This window comes from Hylobates moloch, unplaced genomic scaffold (genome assembly GCF_009828535.3).
Source record: "Hylobates moloch isolate HMO894 unplaced genomic scaffold, HMol_V3 SCAFFOLD_3, whole genome shotgun sequence".
Classification (NCBI taxonomy): Eukaryota; Metazoa; Chordata; class Mammalia; order Primates; family Hylobatidae; genus Hylobates; species Hylobates moloch.
Genome location: NW_026652278.1, coordinates 18,336,187 through 18,358,864, shown reverse-complemented (window position 1 = coordinate 18,358,864; position 22,678 = coordinate 18,336,187). Strand labels below are relative to the sequence as shown.

General features: G+C 39.6%; 1 protein-coding gene across 7 annotated transcripts in view; it reads left to right on the top strand.

Moving 5' to 3' along the window:
- The first annotated feature begins 578 nt into the window (after nt 1–578).
- Nucleotides 579–22,678, top strand: part of ATRNL1 (attractin like 1) — an 838,515-nt gene continuing 816,415 nt past the window's right edge. For all 7 annotated transcript variants that reach the window (XR_009212695.1, XM_032176925.2, XM_032176917.2 and 4 more), the window contains exon 1: nt 579–1,258. Coding sequence is in view for 6 of the 7 variants with exons in the window: in XM_032176925.2 (XP_032032816.1) it covers nt 966–1,258 (293 nt within the window). In the remaining variant the exon portion in view is untranslated. The remainder of the gene's footprint in view (nt 1,259–22,678) is intronic.

The window sequence follows — 22,678 nt, the reverse complement described above, 5'->3', positions numbered from 1 at the left end:
AAAGAAGAAATAGGCACGAGGATGGGGCGGGGGAAGGGGGAAGCGCTAGGGAAAAAGCGCTGCACTTTTGCAGCTGCAGACGGCTGACGGGAAGGACTTCTTTTCTGCTGAAGCTGCGAAGCCTGTGTCCATCTCTCATTCGTGGGGCTCCCGGGGCGCGGGGTGCGGGTGGGGCCGGGGTGCCCGCACGGGCCGGGGGTACTGGCACACGAGCCACACCTGGGGGGCCTGTCTCCCGTCAGCGCGCGGGCCTGGGGGGGTGGGCGCGCGCGCGGGCGGGGCAGTCCCCGGTCCCTGTCAGGGGCGGGGCGAGACCAAGGCGCCGGGCCTGTGGGGAGGAGTGTAGGCGCGCGCGAGGGCGGGGGGCGGCCTCACGCATCGCGGGTTCCCGGCGCTGCCGCTGCGGCCGGCTCGAGGCACCGGAGACAGAATGGCTGCTGGGGCGCCCTTGGCCGCCGGGCGGGCGAGGCGGGGCTGACCGCCGCCTCCCTGATCGCCCCCTTCCGCGTTGGGCGCGCCCACTTCGGGGCTCCCGCTCAGCCCCCGCCCTCCCGGGCGCGCGGCGCTCGGAGCCGAGGCAGTTGGCGCGGGCCGCGGGCGAGGCGGGGCCGCGCGCGGGGTCCCCTCCTCCTCCCGGTCAGGTCCCCTCAGGAGCGCCGGGCGCAGTCTGCGCCTCCCGCTCCCCGCCTCCAGCCGGGTCCGGGACGCCGCGGCTGTGGGGTCGGCCCACTAAGGACAAGGTCAGGAGACTGGGTGGCGATGCCCGGGTGCGACTGGAGGCAGCCGAGCGGAGGCGACGGCGGTTGGGATCTGTCCCTCCTGACCGGGGAGCGGGACTGGGACGGGCGCCGGTGAAGAGGAGGAGGAGCGGCGGCGGAGAGGTTTTCTGCGGCCGGAATTCCCCTCAACAGCATCCCTGTCGGCGCCCGCGAGCGCAGTCTCGCCGGGCAGGGGCGCCGTGGAAGATGGAGACTGGGGGCCGGGCCCGCACTGGTCCCCCGCAGCCGGCGGCCCCGGGGCTGTGGAGGGCTCGGCCCGCGGGCGGCGGCGGCGGGGGCGCCTCCTCCTGGCTGCTGGACGGGAACAGCTGGCTGCTGTGCTATGGCTTCCTCTACCTGGCGCTCTACGCGCAGGTGTCCCAATCCAAGCCGTGCGAGAGGACCGGCTCCTGCTTCTCGGGCCGCTGTGTCAACTCCACCTGCCTCTGCGACCCGGGCTGGGTGGGGGACCAGTGCCAGCACTGCCAGGGCAGGTTCAAGTAAGTGCCTTCGCCGGACCCCGAAGCTCCAGCCCTGCCTCGCTCCCGTCGCGGCCTTCCCCGCCCCCGTCGCGGCCTCCCCCTCCCCCGTCGCTACCTCTGATCCCCCCGGCCGGGAGTGAACCTCAGCGCGCGGTGGGAGCGGGCGGGAGTGGGGCCCGCGCCGCGCCCCCTCCAACCCCGGGGCGCCCCGGGAGCGCTCGGGCCCGCGCGGAGCCCTGACCGACGGGGAGTTAAGCAGTTCTCGAGCGTTCCAGATGTCCGCAGCGACTTCTGATCCGCTGCTTAGCACGAACATTTTCACAATCAGTTATGATGCCCAGCACCATTTTCTTGGGATAATATTTTAAAATCAGAAATTGTCCAAGTTACTTATGAAATACATGCGCATTGTGAAAAATTCACAAAAGTGTAAAGGTTCAGTTATGATCTACCAGTACCTCTCTCTTTCCCCATCCTCCGCTTCTCTCTAGAGGTGACCCCTTCTAACATTTATTTAGTCATCATAGTGATCTTAATAAGTAGAGTTTATGATGGACTTGATAAGTGCCAAACACTCTTCTAAGCGCTTTATGTCGATTTTCTCATTTATTCCTTACAGCAGCTCTATGAGTTGCTAGAATTATTATGTTGGATTTACGGAGAGAAATCGAGGCGATACATTTAAGTAACTTGGCCAGGATTACACAGTAGTAAGGGCCGAGTTATGATTCCAAATCAGCTGGCACATTCTGGAGCCAGTACACACTCCAGAATGTGTACTTTTAACGAATTTGCTGTGTTGTATTTGCTAGGACAATCTTGAATTGAGAAATACAAAGGTGACTTTAGGTTAGATAGAAGGATGAAATACTCGGACGTTTTTATGTGGTGAGGATAATGGATTTTTTTCTAATCGGTTAATTCACTATCAGCTTTTGTGCGGGAACATCGCTTTTGCTTGTCTGAAGCTCAAGGAGCCTAAGAAGTTTGCTTGCTAAGGTGAAGGTACTTTCTTCGTACTGGTTGGTGTTTATTACATTCTTGCCTGATACAAAAAGCAATGGTCACAGTGTAGGGGAGTAGCAAAAGTCAGTTAACATTTGGGCAGGCTTCTCACAACATGCAGGTAACAGTCATTAAGAAAGTCAGCTTCTTAGTCTTCTAGATACTTAATATGAAGTTTGCTGGCTGGTTTGTGGCTCTTGAATATTGTAGATTACTAATATTGTTAGGCTGATAGCCAAAATCTAGGTGAAATTTCTCTTGGGCCCTAAGGCAAAGGTAAGACTGGTTCACCTTATTAATGTATTCTAGGACAATTTCCTGGAGTTTTAAACACAGCATACTTTCCTTTTTTTTTTTTTAAAAAAAACTTACTATTGCTGATTAAAATAAATGTCCCTTAAAGCTCAGTGTAAAAATGTATATTTTTAAAATGGCACTTTAAAATTTTAGGTAGAGTCTATGATTTAAGTTAACTAGTAGGTTTTGGAAGTGAAATCTTAAAGTAAAGTTTTATGAAATTTATGCAATAGGTTGAAATTTTTCTAGGGTTTATACCTTAAAGTTAGTATAGTAATGTAGTTTAAAAAATACTTTTTAAAAAAATTAGGAGAGATGCTGATTAAAAGTTTAAAAAGTGTTTCAAGATGAGGAAAGAGATCTTAATGAGTTCTGCTTGTTAGTTGCTTTTTTTTGCTTGTGTTCTTAAACGTTTGCTATGACAGTAGAATTCAGCGTCTTTACCTAGCAAGAGAGAATTTTGAACATATAAACTGGTAGTCAGCAGTGAAAAAGCCTCATCCATATTTTACATTTTTTTACATAAATAGGGAGAGTGCCTGATTTATATGTAATTTAGGGATATTGGCTTTTGTCTGAGTGAGTTTGCTCCGTTTGTCTAAAAGAGGACAAAAATTGCTGCAGTCCTGAGAAGCTTCATATTTATAATACATTTTAAAGTAGCGGAACTTGTTAGCTGGATCAGCAGCCTGTGACCTCACTAGCAAATGTTGTCCCAGTTAAAAAGATCACAGATCAAGTTAAAACGAGCTTAAATAACATTGAGAGGTGGTGTTCATAAACAAAATACATTAGTGAGTAGAAGAATAGATATTTGATGTAGATATTGTTAAATAACAATAAATCCTGAGCTAATCACTGAGTATTCATCATTTCCTTGGAAGCTATTATTTCCTAGGACTCATTGTACTCTATTGGGTAAATGCTTTTGCATTTCTCTGTGGAATACAAGCTATTAATTAGAGTAAATATAACTGGTGTAACTATCTGTGTTTTTATTATGTATACTCTTAGGGATAAAGAACACATTGGTATTTAATGTTAAAGAGAAGGATTATATTTAGTAGAAAAGAATTCTTCTTGGTAAAGTACATGCAAATAAACCTATGAAAGGTTTATTTGAAGATAGTAGCTTGTTTTACCTGGCATTTGAAGTAGTAACACAGTGGGAAAGACTTTAACAAGAAAATCTCACTTCACTAATTATCTCGAAAATCTTTTTCTAAACTGAAGGATAGCAACCTTACAAACAGACATCAAAAATGATTGATCAATCTTGGTAAGCAGGTGTCAAAATTAATTGGTTGGCTCCATGGTAACTTAGCTTTTTTTCTACTATAGAGATTTCGCCAGGGAATAAAAGTGTTCTTCAAATGCTTCTTGAGGATAGAAGATTGATAGTTGGGGGAAGAAATGCAGAAGCAAATATAGTATCAAAAGTGGTACTTCAGTTCTCTTAGCATGGATTCCAGTCTTCTGTTTCCATTTGAAAAGAATAAAGCACTCAGAATAACAAGCCATTCCTTCCTTACACAGGTAAAACAAAAGGAACATGGATTTTTCAGCCAAAGCTAGACTAAAGGATTTGGGATTGAGAATAGGAAAATATATTTGAAATATAATAAAGATACAGACTCTAATTCAAGTTGTATTTGACTAGTTCAGTGTAATGTTAAGCAAGAAAATATTTTGCTATAATCTATTTGAATGACATTCTCTTTTAGAAGGGAGCTCTTGAGAATTAATTTTGTAGAGTAGTTGAGATTTATATAAATTTGTATAAATATAAAGAGTATTGCTCTTTATATTAGTCAAATATAAAGTGGTATATTTTTACCCCTCTTAGGTTAGTCAAATTTGGATACTTCATTTCACGCATTTAAAATGGAAGTATGCTGGGTGCCGTGGGAGGCCGAGGTGGGAGGATCCCTTGAGCCCAGAAGTTTGAGACCAGCCTGGGCAAGATAGTGAGACCTCGAATCTACAAAAAATATTTAAAAAGTAGCTGGGCGTGATGGCACACACCTGTGGTCACAGCTACGAGAGAGTGAGGCGGAAGGATTACTTGAGCTCAGGAGGTTGAGGCTGCAGTGAGCTGTAATACGCCACTGCACTCCAGCCTGGGTATCAGAGGGAGACTTCTCAAAATTTTATATATACGTATATGAAGCATTCTATTTGTAGTGACAGCAAAATGAAGATATAATGATATAATGTCAGGAATTAGATTGTTATTGTAAACAAAAAGGGGCAGAATTAAGTGTGTAAACTCTTCCCCTAAGCTGTTAAAAATATATGCATATTGCCCGGCTTGGTGTCTCACGCCTGTAATCCCAACACTTTGGGAGGCCGAGGCGGGTGGATCATGAGGTTAGGAGATCGAGACCATCCTAGCTAACACGGTGAAACCCCATCTCTACTAAAAATACAAAAATTAGCCGGGTGTGATGGCACGTGCCTGTAGTCCCAGTTACTCAGGAGGCTGAGGCAGGAGAATCGCTTGAACCCAGGAGGCGGAGGTTGCAGTGAGCATAGGTCATGGCACTGCACTTCAGCCTGGGCAACAGAGCGAGACTCTGTCTCAAAACAAAACAAAAACAAAAAAACAAAAACAAAAGAAATATATATATATGCATATGTAAATACATATATATTTGGAATCCTTTTTACTTGTAAGGAAACACAGTAACTATAAACTTAAACTGAATGTACCCTGTCCCTAAGACTTATTTCAAAGTTTTATTGTAATGGATAATTTATATCCATGGATTATTTTTACATTATTAAAGTATATAATCACATGGTAGGAATTTAAAATAATTTGAGTGTTTCTTAGATTCTAAATTAATAAGGTAAATTACTTGTAGTAGCATAATAGCATGGTTTTCAACAACATGTGTCTGCATGATTTGGCCCCTTTAGCTGATTAGACTCACACCTCGTTTCCTCTGCCCTGACTGGTCTTTTAAAGTTCCTTGAAAGTGTCACATTCTTTTAGGCCTTAGTGCATTTTATACACAGTTACTTCTGTGAACTCTTTCCTGTCTGGTCTTTGCTTGGATGATTACTGATCATCCTTCTAATCTTAGCTTAAATACTAGTTTCTTTTTTTTTGAGACGGAGTCTGGCTCTGTCACCCAGGCTGGAGTGCAGTGGCGCAATCTCGGTTCACTGCAAGCTCCGCTTCCCAGGTTCACGCTGTTCTCCTGCCTCAGCCTCCCGAGTAGCTGGGACTACAGGCGCCTGCCACTACGCCAGGCTAATTTTTTGTTTAGTAGAGACGGGGTTTCACCGTGTTAGCCAGGATGGTCTCGATCTCCTGACCTCGTGATCCACCCGCCTCAGCCTCCCAAAGTGCTGGGATTACAGGCATGAGCCACCACGCCTGGCCGCTTAAATACTAGTTTCTAAAGGAGGCTTGTCTGACTCTTCACACTAGGTTACCCCTTATATACTGCCCTTATAGCACTATTTTTCCTTCTTAGTATTGTCAAAAATGAGGTGTTTAATTATAATTTTGATAGTTATTTAAACAAAATTTTAAAGAGATTGAGGTATAATTGTCAAACAGCACAATTTAAAATGTACAATTTATTTATTTAAATTATACAATTTGACAAGTTTTGTCATATGTATTTGCATCTGAAACTGTCACCACAATCAAAATCATAAAAATATCAATCACGCTAGAAAGTTTCCATGTGTTCCTTTGTAAACCCTCCCTTTTCCAGTTGCCTATTCCTGTCCCAGGGCAACTATTGATCTGCTTTCTCTCACTATAGATTTGTTGGTATTTTCTAGAACTTTTTGTAAATAGAATCATACATTATATACTTCTTTTTTGTCTGGCTTCTTTCACACAGCATGTTTATTTTGAGATTCATTCATGGTGTATTAGTAGTTTATTCTACTGCCGAATAGTGTTCCAGTGTCTGGATACACCATAATTTGTTTATCCATTCAACTGCTGATGGACATTTGGACTGTTTCAAATTTTTGGCTGTTCCTTATAAAGCTGCTATGAAGTTTCATGTGGAAGCCTTTATATCTTTGTATGGTCATATGCTTTCCTTTCTCTTGGGGAAATAACCTGAGAATGGCTGGATCGTATGGGTAGATATATGTGTAACTGTTAAAGAAACTGACAAACTGTTTTCCAAAGTAGTTGTATCATTTATGTTCCCACCAGCAGTGAGTCAGTGTTCTATCTAGTTAATTTCACATCCATACCAATACTTGGTATGGTTAGTCTTTTAAATTTTTGTGATTCTAATAAGTGAATGGTATATTTTTGGGTTTTAATTTGCATTTCCCTAATTACTAATGATATTGAGTATCTTCTCATGTGCTTACTTGCCATCTGTATATCTTCTTTAATAGGCATTTATTCAAATCTTTTGCATGTTAAAAAATTTTCTTACTGATTTTTGTGAGTTCTTTACATTTTTTGGATTACTAGCTTCTTATGAGGTATATCATTTGCATATATTTTCTACCAGTCTGGGGCTTGTCTATGAAAACACAATGAAAAGAGAAGGAAATCTCTTGACAGTATTTTTCAAAGAATCTAAGTTTTAAATTGATTAATTCCAGTTTATCATTTTTTTCTTTTATGGATTATGCTTTTCATGTTGTGCCTAAGAAAACTTTGCCTAGGCTGGGTACTGTGGCTCATGTGTGTAATCCCAGCGCTTTGGGAGCCTGAGACAGGAGGATCACTTGAGTCTAGGAGTTTGAGAGCAGCCTGGGAAACAAGGCAAGACCATGCCTATACAAAAACATTTGAAAAATTAGCTGGGCATGGCAGTGTGCGCATTTAGCCTGTCTACTTGGAAGGCTGAGATGGGAGGATCACTTTAACACAGGAATTGGAGGCTGCAGTGAGCTGAGCTGTGATTGTGTCACTGTACTCCAGCCTGGGCAACACAGCAAGACCATGTCTTTAAAAAATAAAAAAAAAAGAAAAAAGAAAACTGCCTAAACCAAGTTGATGAAGATTTTCTTCATTTTTTTTTTTTTCCTCTGGAACTTTTGTAATTTTAGATTTTACATTTATATTTATGGTCCATTTTAAGTTAATTTCTATATATGGGGAGAGGTATGGATCCAAATTCAGTTTTTTTGGCATATAGGTATTTGTTTTAGCACTATTTGTTGAAAAGAGTATTCTTTCTCTGTTAAAGTAGTTTTGCACCTTTGTTGAAACCATTCATATATTTGTGTTTCTATTTCTGGACTCTGCTTTGTTTCTTGATCTCTTTGTCTATTTGTATGTCAGTAGAACATTGTCTTGATTATTGTTTCTTTATAAGTCTTGAATTCTGGGAGTATTTTTCAGTTTTGTTCTTTTCCAGTTATTTTGGCTACTCTGAGTCCTTTGCATTTCCATATGAGTTTTAGAATCAGCTTGTCAGTTTCTATAAAAAGCCTACTAGGATTTTGTTTGTAATTATGTTGAGTCTATAGATCAATTTTGGAGAAAATGAATACCTTGTCAATATTGAGTTTCCTAACATGGTATATGTTTATTTATTTAGTCGTTTAATCTGTCAGCAGTGTTTTTAAATTTCTGGTGAATAGGTCTTGCACCTCTTTTGTCAGATTTTTCCCTAAGTAGTTAATATTTTTGGATGCTATTGTAAATGGCATTTTTTAAACTTTCACTTTTGATTGTTGCTATTATACTGAAATACAACTGATTTTTGTGTGTTTGATTTTTTATCTTGCAATCTTGCCAAACTTATTACTTGTAGTAGATTTTTGCAGATTTCTTACGGTTTTCTACTTAGATGATTGTATTGTTTACAGATAAAGATATATTTACTTCTTTCTTTGCAATCTAGATGCCGTTTTTTTTCTTGTCTTATTTCAGTGGCCAGAACCTCTATTACAGTAATGAATAGAGGTGATGAGAGTGGTCAATCTTACTCATGATTTAAGGGGAGATATTTGATCTTTAACCATGAAGTATGATGTTATCTGTAAGTTTTTTTTTAGATGCCTTTTATCACACTGAGAAAGTTCCCTTCTATTCCTAGTTTGCCAAGAGTTTTTACCAGTGATGGAAACTGGATTGTATTAAATGCATTTTCTGTGCCCATTGAGATAATCATATGATTTTTTCAAGTTTGTTAACATGGTGAATTATGTACATAATCTTTGAATGTTAAACCAACCTTACATTCCTAAGATAAACTTCCTCTGACACGATATGCTTTCCTTTTTATTTTAGGTTGCATTTGGTTTGTTAAAGTTTTATTTAGCATTTTTGTATCTGTGTTCATGAGAGATATTAGTCTGTACTTTTCTTATATGACTAGTTTTGGTGACAAGATAATGCTGGCCTCATATAATGAGCCCCATGGGACTCTCCTGATCATTTGCTGAAAGAGTTTTTATGGAATTGGCATTGTTTCTTCATTAGTGTTTGGTGGAATTCACCATTGACGCCCTCTAGGCCTGAAGTTTTCTTTAACTCCAAATTCAACTTTTATTAATATAAATTCAACTTATTTAATATACAGAAGGCTATATGACTAGAATCCTTTAAAATATATTGGCCAGAATATTGTCTATCTTGGTAAGTATTTTTTTGTGCATGTGAAAAGAATGCATATTCTTCTATTGATGGGTGGAGTGTTGTATACATTTCAGTTAGGTCAACTTGGTTGAGTCTTGTTTAAGTCTTCCACAACCGTTCTGATTTTCTGTCTGTTTTTACCACTTATTGAGAGAAGGCTTTCTTCAGTTATAATTTTGTATTTACCTGTTTGTCCCTGCAGTCTTATCTGTTTATCCTTCATGTATTTTGAAACTATGTTATTAGGTGCATAAAATTTTGGATTATGTCCTCCTGATAAACTGAGCCTTTATCATTATCCAATGACCATTTGTCGAACAGACTATCCTTTTTTCATTAATGTCTTTGTACCTTTATTGAAAGTTAATTGGACATCTTTATGTATATTTATTTTTTGACTCTTTTCTGTTCCATTGATCCATATCTCTATCCTTTTGCAAATTCCTGACTGACTTTATTAATGTATCTATGTGTGTATATATATGTGTATATATACACATATACGTATATATACACATATACACATATATACACATATATACATATATACACATGTATATATGTGTGAGACTCCGTCTCAAATATATATACATCTCAAGTGTGTGTGTGTGTGTATATATATATATACACACATCTCAAATGTATATATATACACGTCTCAAATATATATATGTGTATATATACACATATATACATACACATATATACACATATATACATACACATATATACACATTTATACATACACATATATACACATATACGTATATATACACATATATACACATATACGTATATATACACATATATATACATGTGTGTATATATGTGTATATATATGTGTACATATGTATATATGTGTATATATACGTATATGTGTATATATGTGTATATATACGTATATGTGTATATATGTGTATATATACGTATACGTATATGTGTATATATGTGTATATATACGTATCTGTGTATATATGTGTATGTATAAATGTGTATATGTGTATGTATATATGTGTATATATGTGTATGTATATATGTGTATACATACACATATATATTTGAGACGTGTATATATATATATACATTTGAGACGTGTATATATATATACATTTGAGATGTGTGTGTATATATATATATATACACACACACACACACACACACACACTTGAGATGTATATATATTTGAGACGGAGTCTCACTCTGTTGCCCAGGCTGGAGTGCAGTGGCACGGTATCGGCTCACTGAAATCTCTGCTCACCGGGTTCAAGCAGTTCTCCTGCCTCAGCCTCTTGAACAGCTGGGATTACAAGCATATGCCACCACACCTGGCTAATTTTTGTAGTTTTGGTAGAGATGAAGTTTTGCCATGTCGGCCGGGCTGGTGGTCTCTAACTCCTGACCTCAGGTGATCCACCCACCTCGGCCTCCCAAAAATGCTAAGATTACTATGTTTTTATAGTAAATCTTGAAGTGAGATAATGAGATTCCCCTAACTTTATTTTTATTTTTGAAAATTTACTTGGTTCATTTTGTTTTTCATATACATTTTAGAACAGTTTGTCAATTAAAAAAGTCTTGCTGAGATTTTTATTGAGATTGTGTTGACTTAGTAAATCATTTTGAGAATTGATATGTAAACAATATTGAATTATCTCGTTCTTCATTGCGGTATGTTTTTTTCATCTATTTGGGTTTTCATTGATTTTTTACAACAGTTTTTGGTGGTTATCAGATACAGATCTGTGTATATATTTTTAGTTTTTTTTTTTTTTTTTGAGATGGAGTCGTGCTCTGTCACTCAGGCTGGAGTGCAATGGCATGACCTCGGCTCACTGCAACCCCTGCTTCCTGGGTTCATGTATTTTTTGTAGAGATGGGGTTTCACCATGTTGGCCAGGCTGGTCTCGAACTTCTGACCTCAGGCAATCCACCTGCCTCAGCCTCCCAAAGTGCTGGGATTACAGATGTGAGCCACTGGGCCCGGCCATATTTTTCGATTTTATACCAAAATATTTTATGTCTTTAAGGCTATTGTAGTTGGTAGTATTTCTTTTAATTTTAATTTCCAGTTTGTAGACTTTAAAAAATAATAAGGAAATATTATAAATGACTTTATGCCCATAAATTTGAAATAAATGAAATGGACCAATTCCCTGTATCATACAGATTAACAAAAGTCACTCATGAGGAGGTAAATGAAATGAATATTTCTATGTCTATTGAATAAATTGAATTCAAATTGCAAACCTTCAAGGAAAATTTCAGGCTCAGATGGCATCACTGGTAAATTTTACCAAATGTTTAAGAAAGAGGTAATATTAATTCTACGTAAGTTTTTCTAGAAAACAGAATAAGAGAGAATACTTTCTAACTTAATTTGCAAGGCTGGCATTACCGTGATAAGAAAACCAAAGAAAGGCATTACCAGAAAAGAGCAATAGCTCTCATGAACACAGAAGCAAAAATCTTTAACAAAGTATTAGCAAATCATATCCAGCAATACATAAAAAACATAATACATTGTGACCAAGTAGGGCTTATCCCAGTAGTACAAGGCTGACTAAACATTTGGAAATCTTTCTTTGGTGACATTTCCTCGCCCGTATCTCTTTATTTTTTATTTTTGTGGTTACATTATAGGTGTATATATTTATGGGATAGATGAGGTATTTTGATACAGGCATACAATGCCTAATAACCACATCAGGGTAAATAGGGTATTCATTACCTCAAGCATTTATCCTTTCTTTGTGTTATAAACAATTCATACTAATTATACTTTCTACCCATTAACCATCCCCATTTCTCCCACCCCAATACCTTTCCCAGCCTCAGGTTACCATCATTCTACTTTCTCTCTCCATAAATTCAATTATTTTAATTTTTAGCTCCCAGAAATAACTGAGAAAATGCAATGTTTGTCTTTCTGTGCCTGGTTTATTTCATGTAATGTAATGACCTCCAGTTCCATCCATGTTGTTGTGAATGACAGGATATCATTCTTTTTTATGGCTGAATAGTACTCCCTTGTGTATATGTACCACATTTTATTTATCCATTCATTTGTTGATGGCCACTTTGGTTGCTTCCAATTTTTGGCTATTGTGAATAGAGCTGCAGCAAACATTGAAGTACAGCTGTCTCTTCAATATGCTGATTTCCTTTCTTTTAGGTATATACCTAGCAGTGGGATTGCTGAATTATATGGTAGCTCTATTTTTAATTTTTTGAGGAACCTGCAAACTGTTCTCCATAGTAGTTATGCTAATTTACCTTCCCACCAGCAGTGTAAGAGGGTTCCCTTTTCTCTATATTCTTGCCAGCATTTGTTTCTGTCTGCCTTTTGGATATGAGCTGTTTAACTGGAGTGAGATGATATCACATTGTAGTTTTGATTTTCATTTCTCTGATGATCAGTGATGTTAAGCACCTTTTTATTTACCTTTTGACATTAGTATGTCTTCTTTTGAGAAATGTCTATTCAGATCTTTTGCATATTTTTGAATTGGATTGTTAGATTTTTTTTCTTTTTTTTTTTTTTTTTTTTTTTTTTTTGAGACGGAGTCTTGAGCTTGCGCCGTCGCCCTCGCGCCTGTGCGGTGGCGCAATCTCGGCTCAGTGTTTTTCGAGCTTATTATATATTCTGGTTATTAATCCCTTGTCAGAATGATAGTTTGCAAATATTTTCTTCCATTCTGTGGATTGTCTCTTCATGTTGTTGACTGTTTCCTTTGCTGTGCAGAAACTTTTTAACTCGATATGATCCCATTTATCCATTTTTGCTTTGGTTGCCTGTGCTTGTGGGGTATTACTCAAGAAATCTTTGCCTAGTCTCCACGTGTCCTGGAGAGTTTTCCCAATGTTGTAGTAGTTTCATAGTTTGAGGTCTTAGATTTCTAAGTCTTTAATCATTTTCATTTGTTTGTTGTATATGGTGAGAGATAGGGGTCCAGCTTCATTATTCTTCATATAGATATCCAGTATTCCCAGCACAATTTATTGAGGAGACTGTTACTTCCCCAGTGTATGTGCTTGACACCTTTGTCAAAAATGAGTTCACTGTAAGTATAGATTTATTCTGGGTTCCCTATTCTGTAATTGTTCTATATGTCCTTTTTTTTTTTTTAATGCCAGTACCATGCTGCTTTGGTTACTATAGCTCTGTGGTATAATTTAAAGTCAGGTAATATGATGCTTCTAGTATTGCTCTTTTTGCTCAGAATGGCTTTGGCTATTCTGGGTCTTTTTGGTTCCGCATACATTTTATGATTTTTTTTGCTATATCTTTGAAAAATGTCATTGGCATTTTGATAGGGATTGCCTTGAATCTGTAGATTGCTTTGGATAGTATGGACATTTTAACAATATTGATTCTTCCAATCCATGAGCATGAAATACCTTTCCTTTTTTTTGGTGTCTTCTTCAGTTTCTTTCATTTTTCCCTTGCCTAGAGATTTGTGGAACTTTGAACTTCAGTGAGATGATTTAAGGTATCTGGCAGAAGAAATTTCTAAGCAGCAAAGCATTCAAGATGTGATTTAGGTGCTGTTAAAGGCATTCTATTCTAAAAGGGAAACAGAGCATAAAAGTTTGGAAAATGTACAGCCTGACAATGATAGAAAATAAAATCCCATTTTCTGAGGAGAAATTTAAGCCAGCTGCAGAAATTTGCATGAGTAATGAGAAGCCGAATGTTAATTCCCAAGACAATGGGGAAAATACCCCCGGGCCATGTCAGAGGTCTTCGGGGTGCCCCTCTCATCACAGGCCTGGAGGCATAGGAGGAAAAAATGGTTTTGTGGGCCAGGCCCAGAGTTCCTGTGCTGTATGCAGCCTAGAGACTTGGTGTCCCATGTCCCAGCTGCTCTAGCTATGACTAAAAGAGGCCAAAGTGCAGCTCAGGCTGTGGCTTCAGAGGGTGCAAGCTCCAAGCCTTGGCAGCTTCCATGTGGTGTTGAGCCTGTGGGTGCACAGGAGTCAAGAATTGAGGTTTGGGAACCTCTGTCTACATTTCAGAAGATTTATGGAAACGCCTGGATGTCCAGGCAAAAGTTTGCTGCAGGAGTGGGACTCTCATGGAGAACCTCTGCAGGTCAGTGTGGAAGGGAAAAGTGGGGTTGGAGCCCCCATACAGAGTCCCTACTGGAACATTGCCTAGTGGAGCTGTGAGAAGAGGGCCACTGTCCTGCAGACCCCAGAACAGTAGATGCTCCTACACCTTGCACCATGTACCTGGAAAAGCTGCAGATGTTCAACGACAGCCCATGAAAGCAGCCAGGATGAGGCTGCACTCTGCAAAGCCACAGGGTCGGAGCTGCCCACGACCGTGGGAACCCACCTCTTTCATCTGTGTGACCTAGATGTGAGAACTGGAGTCAAAGGAGATCATTTTGGAGCTTTAAAATTTGACTACCCTGTTGGATTTCGGACTTGCATGGGCCCTGTAACCCTTTTGTTTTGTCCAATTTCTCCCATTTGGAATGGCTGTATTTATCCAATACCTATACCCCCATTGTATCTAGGAAGTAACTAGCTTGCTTTTGATTTTACAGGCTCATAGATGGAAAAAACTTGCCTTGTCTCAGATGAGACCTTGGGGGTGCTGAAATGAGTTAAGACTTTGGGGGACTGTTGGGAAAGCATCATTTGTTTTGAAATGTGAGGACATGAGATTTGGAGGGGCCAGGGGCAGAATGATATGGTTTGGCTGTGTTCCCATTCAAGTCTCAATTTGAATTGTACTTCCTAGAATTTTTCGATGTGTTATGTGAAGGAATTACCCAGCGGGAGGTAATTGAATCATGGGGGCCAGTCTTTCCTGTGCTATTCTCGTGATCGTGAATAAGTCTCACAATATCTGCTGGATTTATCAGGGGTTTCTACTTTTGCTTCTTCCTCATTTTTCTCTTGCCGCTGCCATGTGAGAAGTGCCTTTCGCCTCCCACCATGATTCTGAGGCCTCCCCAGCCATGTGGAACTGTAAGTCTGGTTAAATCTCCTTTTCGTCTCAGTTTTGGGTGTGTCTTTATCAGCAGGGTGAAAATGGACTAATACACTTGGTAATTTATAATGAATAGAAATATGTTGGCTCGTGATTCTGGAGGCTGGGAAGTCTAAGATCAAGAGGCTGACATCTTTTAAGGGCTTTCTTGCTGCATCATCCTGTAGCAGAGGGTAAATAGAGGGTCAAGGGGTAGGCAAAAGTGTTCAAATCTCATCCTTTTATAAGGAACCCATTCCCCTCATAATGAACTCACTCCTGAGGTAACAGCATTAATGCCCTCATGGTTTAATCACCTCCTATTATGCCCCACCTCTCAACACTAATCCAGAGCCTTCACTCAGTCCAGCACCAACTCAAAAGTCCAAAGTCTAGGGTCTCTTCTAAATCAGATATAGGTGAGACTCAAGGCACAATTCATCCTGGGGCAAATTCCCTTCCAGCTGTGAGCCTGTGAAATCAAAACAAGTTGTTTTCTTCCAAAGTGCAATGGTGAGACAGTTATAGGATCTACATTCCTGTTCCAAAAGAAAATAAAGGGGTAACAGGCCCCAAATAAGTCTAGAACCCAACAGAACAAACAATGTTAAATCTGAAAGCTACAGAATAATCTTTTTTGACTTCATGTTTTGCCTTCTGAGCACACTGGGATGAAGATTGGGCCCCCAAGACCTCAGGCAGCCCAGCCTTTAGGCTTTGCTGGGCTGAGCCTACATAGCAGCTCTCATGGGTTGGAGGCCAATGCCTGCCGCTCTTACAGTCTGAGGCTGCACATGGGTGACTCTATAGTTCTGAGGTCTCAGAGGCAGCCCTGCTCCCATGGCCCTATTAGGCATTGCTCTAGCAAGTACTTTATGATGACTCTGCTGCTGTAGTATCCTTTCAGATCTACATTGAGGTAGCCACATCTCCACAACTTGTGCAGTCTGTGCACCTGCAAAATTGGCACCACATGGATGGATACCACCATGGTTTATTTCCTATACTTTCCAGAGCTGCAGCCAGAGACACACCCTGGTTTGCTTGAGCAGTGACTGGGGAGGCTAAGGGAAGCTGTGCCAGAATGCAGGGAGCAGATACTTGAGGCAGCATAGGGCAGTGAATGCTGAGGTCCCATAGATGCCTTTCTGGAAACTGTGATCTCAGGATCCTAGATGGGAGGGGCAGCCCAGAAGACCTCTGAAATTCCTTCAAGATCTCTTTCTATCTTGATGAATAGCATTTGACTTCCTTTTATCCATGCTAATCCCCTTATGCAAGGGTTCCTTGGCCACACCCTTGCATGCTTGGCTTTTTGTTCTTTACATATACAAACTATGACTTTTCCAAATCATTACTTTCTGCTTCCCTTTTAATAATATGTTTTGTTTTTAAATCATTCTACCTTCTCGCATCTTTACTATATGTAGTTAAAAGTAGCCACACAGCTCTTTCAATATTTTGCTTAGAAATTTCTTCCACCAGATATCCTAGTGAAGCGGGTACGTTGTCTAGGGTATATACCCTGGGGTTCATCATCATGCACCAGGAAAATTTAGGGCATGGACACACACAAGGAGTTTAGGAGTAGAGGTTTAATAGGTAGAAGACAAGAGAAAGAGAAACAGCCTCCTTTATAAAGGGAGGGGTCTCTGATCGGAAAGGAGTGGCTGGTGGCAAATGTGCCGAGTTTTATAGTCCAGTTTGAGGAGGCGGTGTCTGATTTATGTAGGGATCACAGATTGGTTAGATCAGGTATGAAGTTTACATAGTGCATGGGGAAGGCTGGTTGCCCCACCATAATCTTCTTATGAAAATGGACTTTCCAGTTGATCAGCGCCATCTTGTCTGCTCCTTAGAATACACATGGCTGGCAGAGAAGAGAGGATGGAGCCGCCATTTTGAAAATGTCTAGTCCTTAGTTCCTGTCAGCATTCACCCATGCAAGCTCCCAGCTTGCAGGCTGCTCCTTGTTAGAAAATGATTTGGGGCTGCTTTTCATTGAAAAGGAAAGCCTTACCAAGGACTCCCATGCCCTTATTATCTGACTAAGTAATTCCTTTCCAACTCCCATTATACTAGCTTATTGCTCTTAAATTCTGCCTTCCACGAAGCACTCAGATGTGGGCACAATTCAGCCAAGTTATTTGCTGCTTCGTATCAAGGATGGCTGTTACTCCAGTTTGCAATATCTCTTTCGTCCTTTCTGTCTGAGATCTCCTCAGAATTGCCTTTACTCTCTGCATTTCTACCAATATTCTGATCACAAGCACTAATGCAATCTCTACGAAGTTTTAGACTTTCCCTGCAGTTCTCTTCTGAGGCCTCATCAGAATCATCCTTAATGTTCTTTTCATGGCAATACAAGCTTTTTCTAGCCTTTTTCTCCAAACTCTCCCAGCCTCTACTTATTGCTGAGTTTCAAAGTGGCTTCCCTATTTTCAGATATTTGATAAAGCAGCGTTCTATGCTTCCATACCAATTTTTTGTGTTATTCAGTTTTGTGCTGCTGTAACAGAATACTTGAGACTTAGTGATTTATAATGAATAAAACTTTATTGGCTTATGATTCTGTTGGGAAGGTCAAGATTGAGGGGCCAGAATTTGGCAAGAGCTTTCTTGTTGCATCATTGCATGACAGAAGAGCAAAGAGAAGGTGAAGAGAGAAAGAGAGGAGGGCAAAAGGGGGTGAACTCATCCTTTTATAAGGAACTCATTCCTGCAATAACAGCATTAATCCATTCATGAGGGCTATGCTCTCATGGCCTAATCACCTCTCATTAGGCCCCACATCCCCACACTGTTGCATCGGGGATTAAGTTTTCAACACTTTTTTGGGGGGACACATTCAAACCATAGCAGAGACTCTGGTTCATAATTAAGTGTTCTGTTTCAGGAGGCAATCAACTTGTTTTGGTTCAGCACACATGACCTAGCTCACTTTTCAAAAAACAGAGCTTAACTGAGTTACAATTTGCACCTCACCATATTCACCTTTTAAAGATGTATAGTTCACTTATGTTTAGCATATTTAGAGAGTGGTACAACCATCACCATTACCTAATTTTAGGCTGAAGAGCCAAATTATATAAACAAATTGGTATCTGTGACTTGTTAAAAAATAATTTCCAGGGTATCTTATATAGTCAGTATAAAATCAAACTAATCTATACTTTAGATGTATACAAATGAATTTTTATAATGATGTTTTATTATAACATCATTATATCAGTATTTTACCATCCTGAGTTATCAAAACATATTATAATTTCCAAAAATGTAGAAATAAACCGAGGTAGGCAAAACTTTAAGATGGCCTTTTTGACTTTTATCCCTGGTATTACTGTCATGATTATGTTATGTCATTTGTCAAAAGGGAGATTATTTGGGTTTTCTTACTCTAATCACATGAGCCTTTTAAAAGCAGAGTGTTTCCCCTGGGTGCTAGCAGAAGAGGAAGCTAAAGACTCAAAGCATAAACTGGATTTCACATGCTAATGCTTGTTTGAAGATGGAGGGAGCCATGCCTGAAAGTACTAGAGAAAGTGGCCTCTTGGTGCTGAGAGCGAGCAACCCCTGGTCAGCAACTGGCAAGAAAGTTGGGACCTCATTCATATAACTGGAAGGAACTGAATTCTACCAACAGTGAATAAGCCTGGAAATGGATGCTTTTCTGGAGCCTCTGGATAACAGCCTAGCTCAGCGAACACCCATCTGAGTCTATAGGGACTTCTGTCCTATAGAACTGTGAGATAATAAATGGATGTTCTTTTAAATTTCTATGTTTATGGTAATTTGTTACCAGCAGTAAAAACAAATTTAGGGGCATATTTAGCAATAAATCATTGAAAAAAGTTATTCTGGCTGAATTTCGGTCAATGATATTAAGTTAACTAGAAAATTAAATTAATTCTTTAAACATGGTGGTCAATTGAGTTTTATTATCTTTAACAGTAATAATACAAGGTGATTGTGGTTTATTAATTTAAGCTTTTTATAACACCTTGTGTACCTGTCTTTGATTTCTTTGGTCTGCCATGAATGGTTAGAATTAATGCTCAAAATGTTTGGCATAAGGTTACTAATTGCTGTCTGGATCCATGAAAGGAAGACGCTCTGGCATTTTAGATATCTGATTTATTTGACCCTGTTTGATGCACAGTGTACTTCCAGTCTACCATTTGAGCCAAAAAGTGAATAGGAGAAATATTTTACAGATAGCATAAAGTTATGAAATGATCAGTAGATGTGATGAAGTTTAGCCAAAAGGGGAAGAGATTGATCTTATCATTAGATAGTAGATTAATTTGAAAATAATGATTACCATGTGCAAGAGAAGTACTCCCTGATTAAAAAATGTTTGAGTTGTATAGTTATCAGTAGCTGAAGGGAATGTTGAGGAAAAAATGTATTAATGAGCTAAAATCTTATTTGGAAATATCCTTGTTAGAATTATAGAGCTCAGAATCAGCTGATGTTTTAGTCCATTTGTATTGCTATGAGGGAATACTTGAGGCTGGATAATGTATAAGGAAAAGAGATTTATTTGGCTCATGATTCCGCAGGATGTACAAGAAGCATGGCACCAGCATCTGCTTGTATTGCGGGGCTCAGGCTGCGTCTACTCATGGCAGAAGGCAAATGGGAGCTGGTATCTGCAGATTTCATATGGCAGGAGAGGAAGCAAGGGATGGGAGCGGCCAGGCCCTTTTTCATAACCAACTCTCTCAGGAACTAATAGAGCGGGAACTGACTCTTTACTGTGAGGATGGCCCCAAGCCATTGATGGGGGATCTGCCTCCATGACCCAAACACTTCTCAGTAGGCCTCACCTCTAACATTGGGGATCAAATTTCAGTGTAAGGTTTGGAGGAGTCATATATTCAAACCATAGCAGTTGAGAATTAGGCCTCAAAGTCAGATAGATAATGGTTAAAATATCAGCTATATCAATACTGAATTGGAGAACGTGTTTTTCTTGTGTTGCCATAATGGGCTAATACTTCACCTCAAAATTAAATTACCCACTCATTTATGGGCCAAGTTAGGCAACTACTGATCTGTATTGTGGGGTAGGACAACAGTAGTGGAAGATAGTAGTCAGAATGCATTTCCTGTGCCTAGAATAGTCTGACAGTGAATGATCTGATAAAGAAGTTAGGAAAAACAGTCCCATTTACAATAGCATCAAAAAACAAAACAAAACAAAAACAAGAAAACAACTTACGATAAGTTTAACCAAAGAGGTATAAGATCGATATGTAGAAAACTAGAAAACATTAATGAAAGAAATTGAAGATGACACAAATAAATGGAAAGATACTTTGTGTATTCATGAAGTGAAAGAGTATTGTTAAAATGTCTATATTACCCAAAGTAATCCACAGATTCTGTGCAATCCTGTCAAAATAGAAATAGAAAAAAATCCTGTAATTTGTTTGAAACTACGAAAGACCCAAAATAGCTAAAGCAATGTTGAGCAAAAAGAACAAAGCTAGAGGCATTAACACTACCTGACTGGTCTTTGAAAAGTTAATGGAAAATGCATATTATGAAAAAACTGCATGGATTTCAAATTTTTTTTGCACCAAAATAAACTCATACCAAATTGTTACAAGTCTGAATGGAATCAAGTTTGAGGCACTAAGGAGGATAAGACATTGGTTTGAAAAGGGCCCCTATCAGAGCAACATAAATTCTGCTAAAGTTGAAGCGAGAGCAAACATCAAATGTATGGTGAAGCTTGGGTGGAAGAAGGTGAAATTATTGATGCTTTCTGAAAAGTTTAGGAGGACAATGCCCCAAAGTAATCAGCAGTTTATAAATGGGTAACTCATTTTAAGTGGCGATGATATGATGTTGAAGATGAAGCCTGCAGCAGCAGACTATTCACATCAATTTGTGAGGAAAAAATCATGTTCATTCTCTAATTGAAGAGGACTGATGTTTGACAGCAGAAACAATAGCCAACACCATAGACATCTCAATTAATTCAACTTACTCAATTCTGAATGCAAATTAAAGTTGAGTAAACTTTCCAATCTATAGGTGCCAGAACCACTCGGACCAGATTAGCTACAGATAAGAGCAGAGGTTTTAGTGGAAATTATAAACAAGTGGGATCAAGATCCTGAAGTATTTCTTGGAAGAATTGTAACAGGTGAAGCATGATTTTACCACTACGATTCTGAAGACAGAACACAATCAAAGCATTGGCTACCAGGAGGTAGAAGGGGTTCAATCAAAGCAAAAGTGGACTGGTCAAGAGCAAAGGTCATGGCAGCAGTTTTTTGGGATGCTAAAGGCATTTTGCTTGTTGACTTTCTGGATGGCCAAAATACAACATCTGCTTATTATGAGAGTGTTTTTAGAGTTAGCCAAAACTTTAGCAGAAAAACACCTGGGAAAGCTTCACCAGGGAGTCCTTCTTCACCATGACAATGCTTCTGTTCATTTCTTTCATAAAACAAGGGCAATTTTGTGAGCGTTTCTATGGAAAATCATTAGGCATCCACCTTATAGTACTGATTTGGCTCCTTTTGAGTTTCGTTTGTTTGTTTCCTAATTGATATGGTTTGGCTGTCCCCCCACCCAAATCTTATCTTGAATTCCCATGTGTTGTGGGAGGGATCTGGTGGGAGGTAATTGAATCATGGGGCCAAGTCTTTCCCATGCTGTTCTCATGATAGTGAATAAGGCTTATGAGATCTAATGGTTTTATAAAGAGGAATTCCCCTGCACAAGCTCTCTCTGCCTGCTGCCATCCATGTAAGACATGACTTGCTCCTCCTTGCCTTCCACCATGATTGTGAGTGCTCCCCAGCCAACGTGGAACTGTAAGTCCATTAAACCTCTTTCTTTTGTAAATTGCCCAGTCTCAGGTATGTCTTTATCAGCAGCACGAAAGTGGGCACTAATACGCTAATCTTAAAATGTTTTCGAAGGGCAACTATTTTTCTTCGGTTGATAATGTAAACAAGGCTGCATTGACATGGTTAAATTCCTAGGACCTTCAGCTCTTTAGGGATGCACTAAATGACTGGTATCATTGCTTACAAAAGCTTCTTGACTTTGATGGAACGTATGTTGAGAAATAAAGTTTATATTTTTTATTTTTATCTGTTTTTTTTTCCATGAACTTTTAAAGTCATCTCATGGTTATTAAAACAGCGTGATACCTGCATAAAAACAGACAAATTGACCCATGGAACAGGATAGAGAGCCCAGAAATAAATTCACTTGTCTACTGTCCACTGATTTTTCAACAGAGGCTCGAGGAATACACAATGGGGAAAGGACAGTCTTGTCAATAAATGATTCTAAAAAACTAGGTATCCAAATGTAGAAGAATGAAATTGAACCCTTATCTGATCCCTTATAGAAGAATCAACTCAAAATGGATTAAAGATTTAAACGGAAGATCTGAAACTAAAACTACTAGAAGGAAACATAGGAGAAAAGCTATGACTTTGGTCTGAGCAATGACTTCTTGCATGATTCCAAAAGCACAGGCAGCAAAAGCAAAAATAGACAAATGATATTGAATCAAGAAGCTTCTATACATCAAAGGAAATAA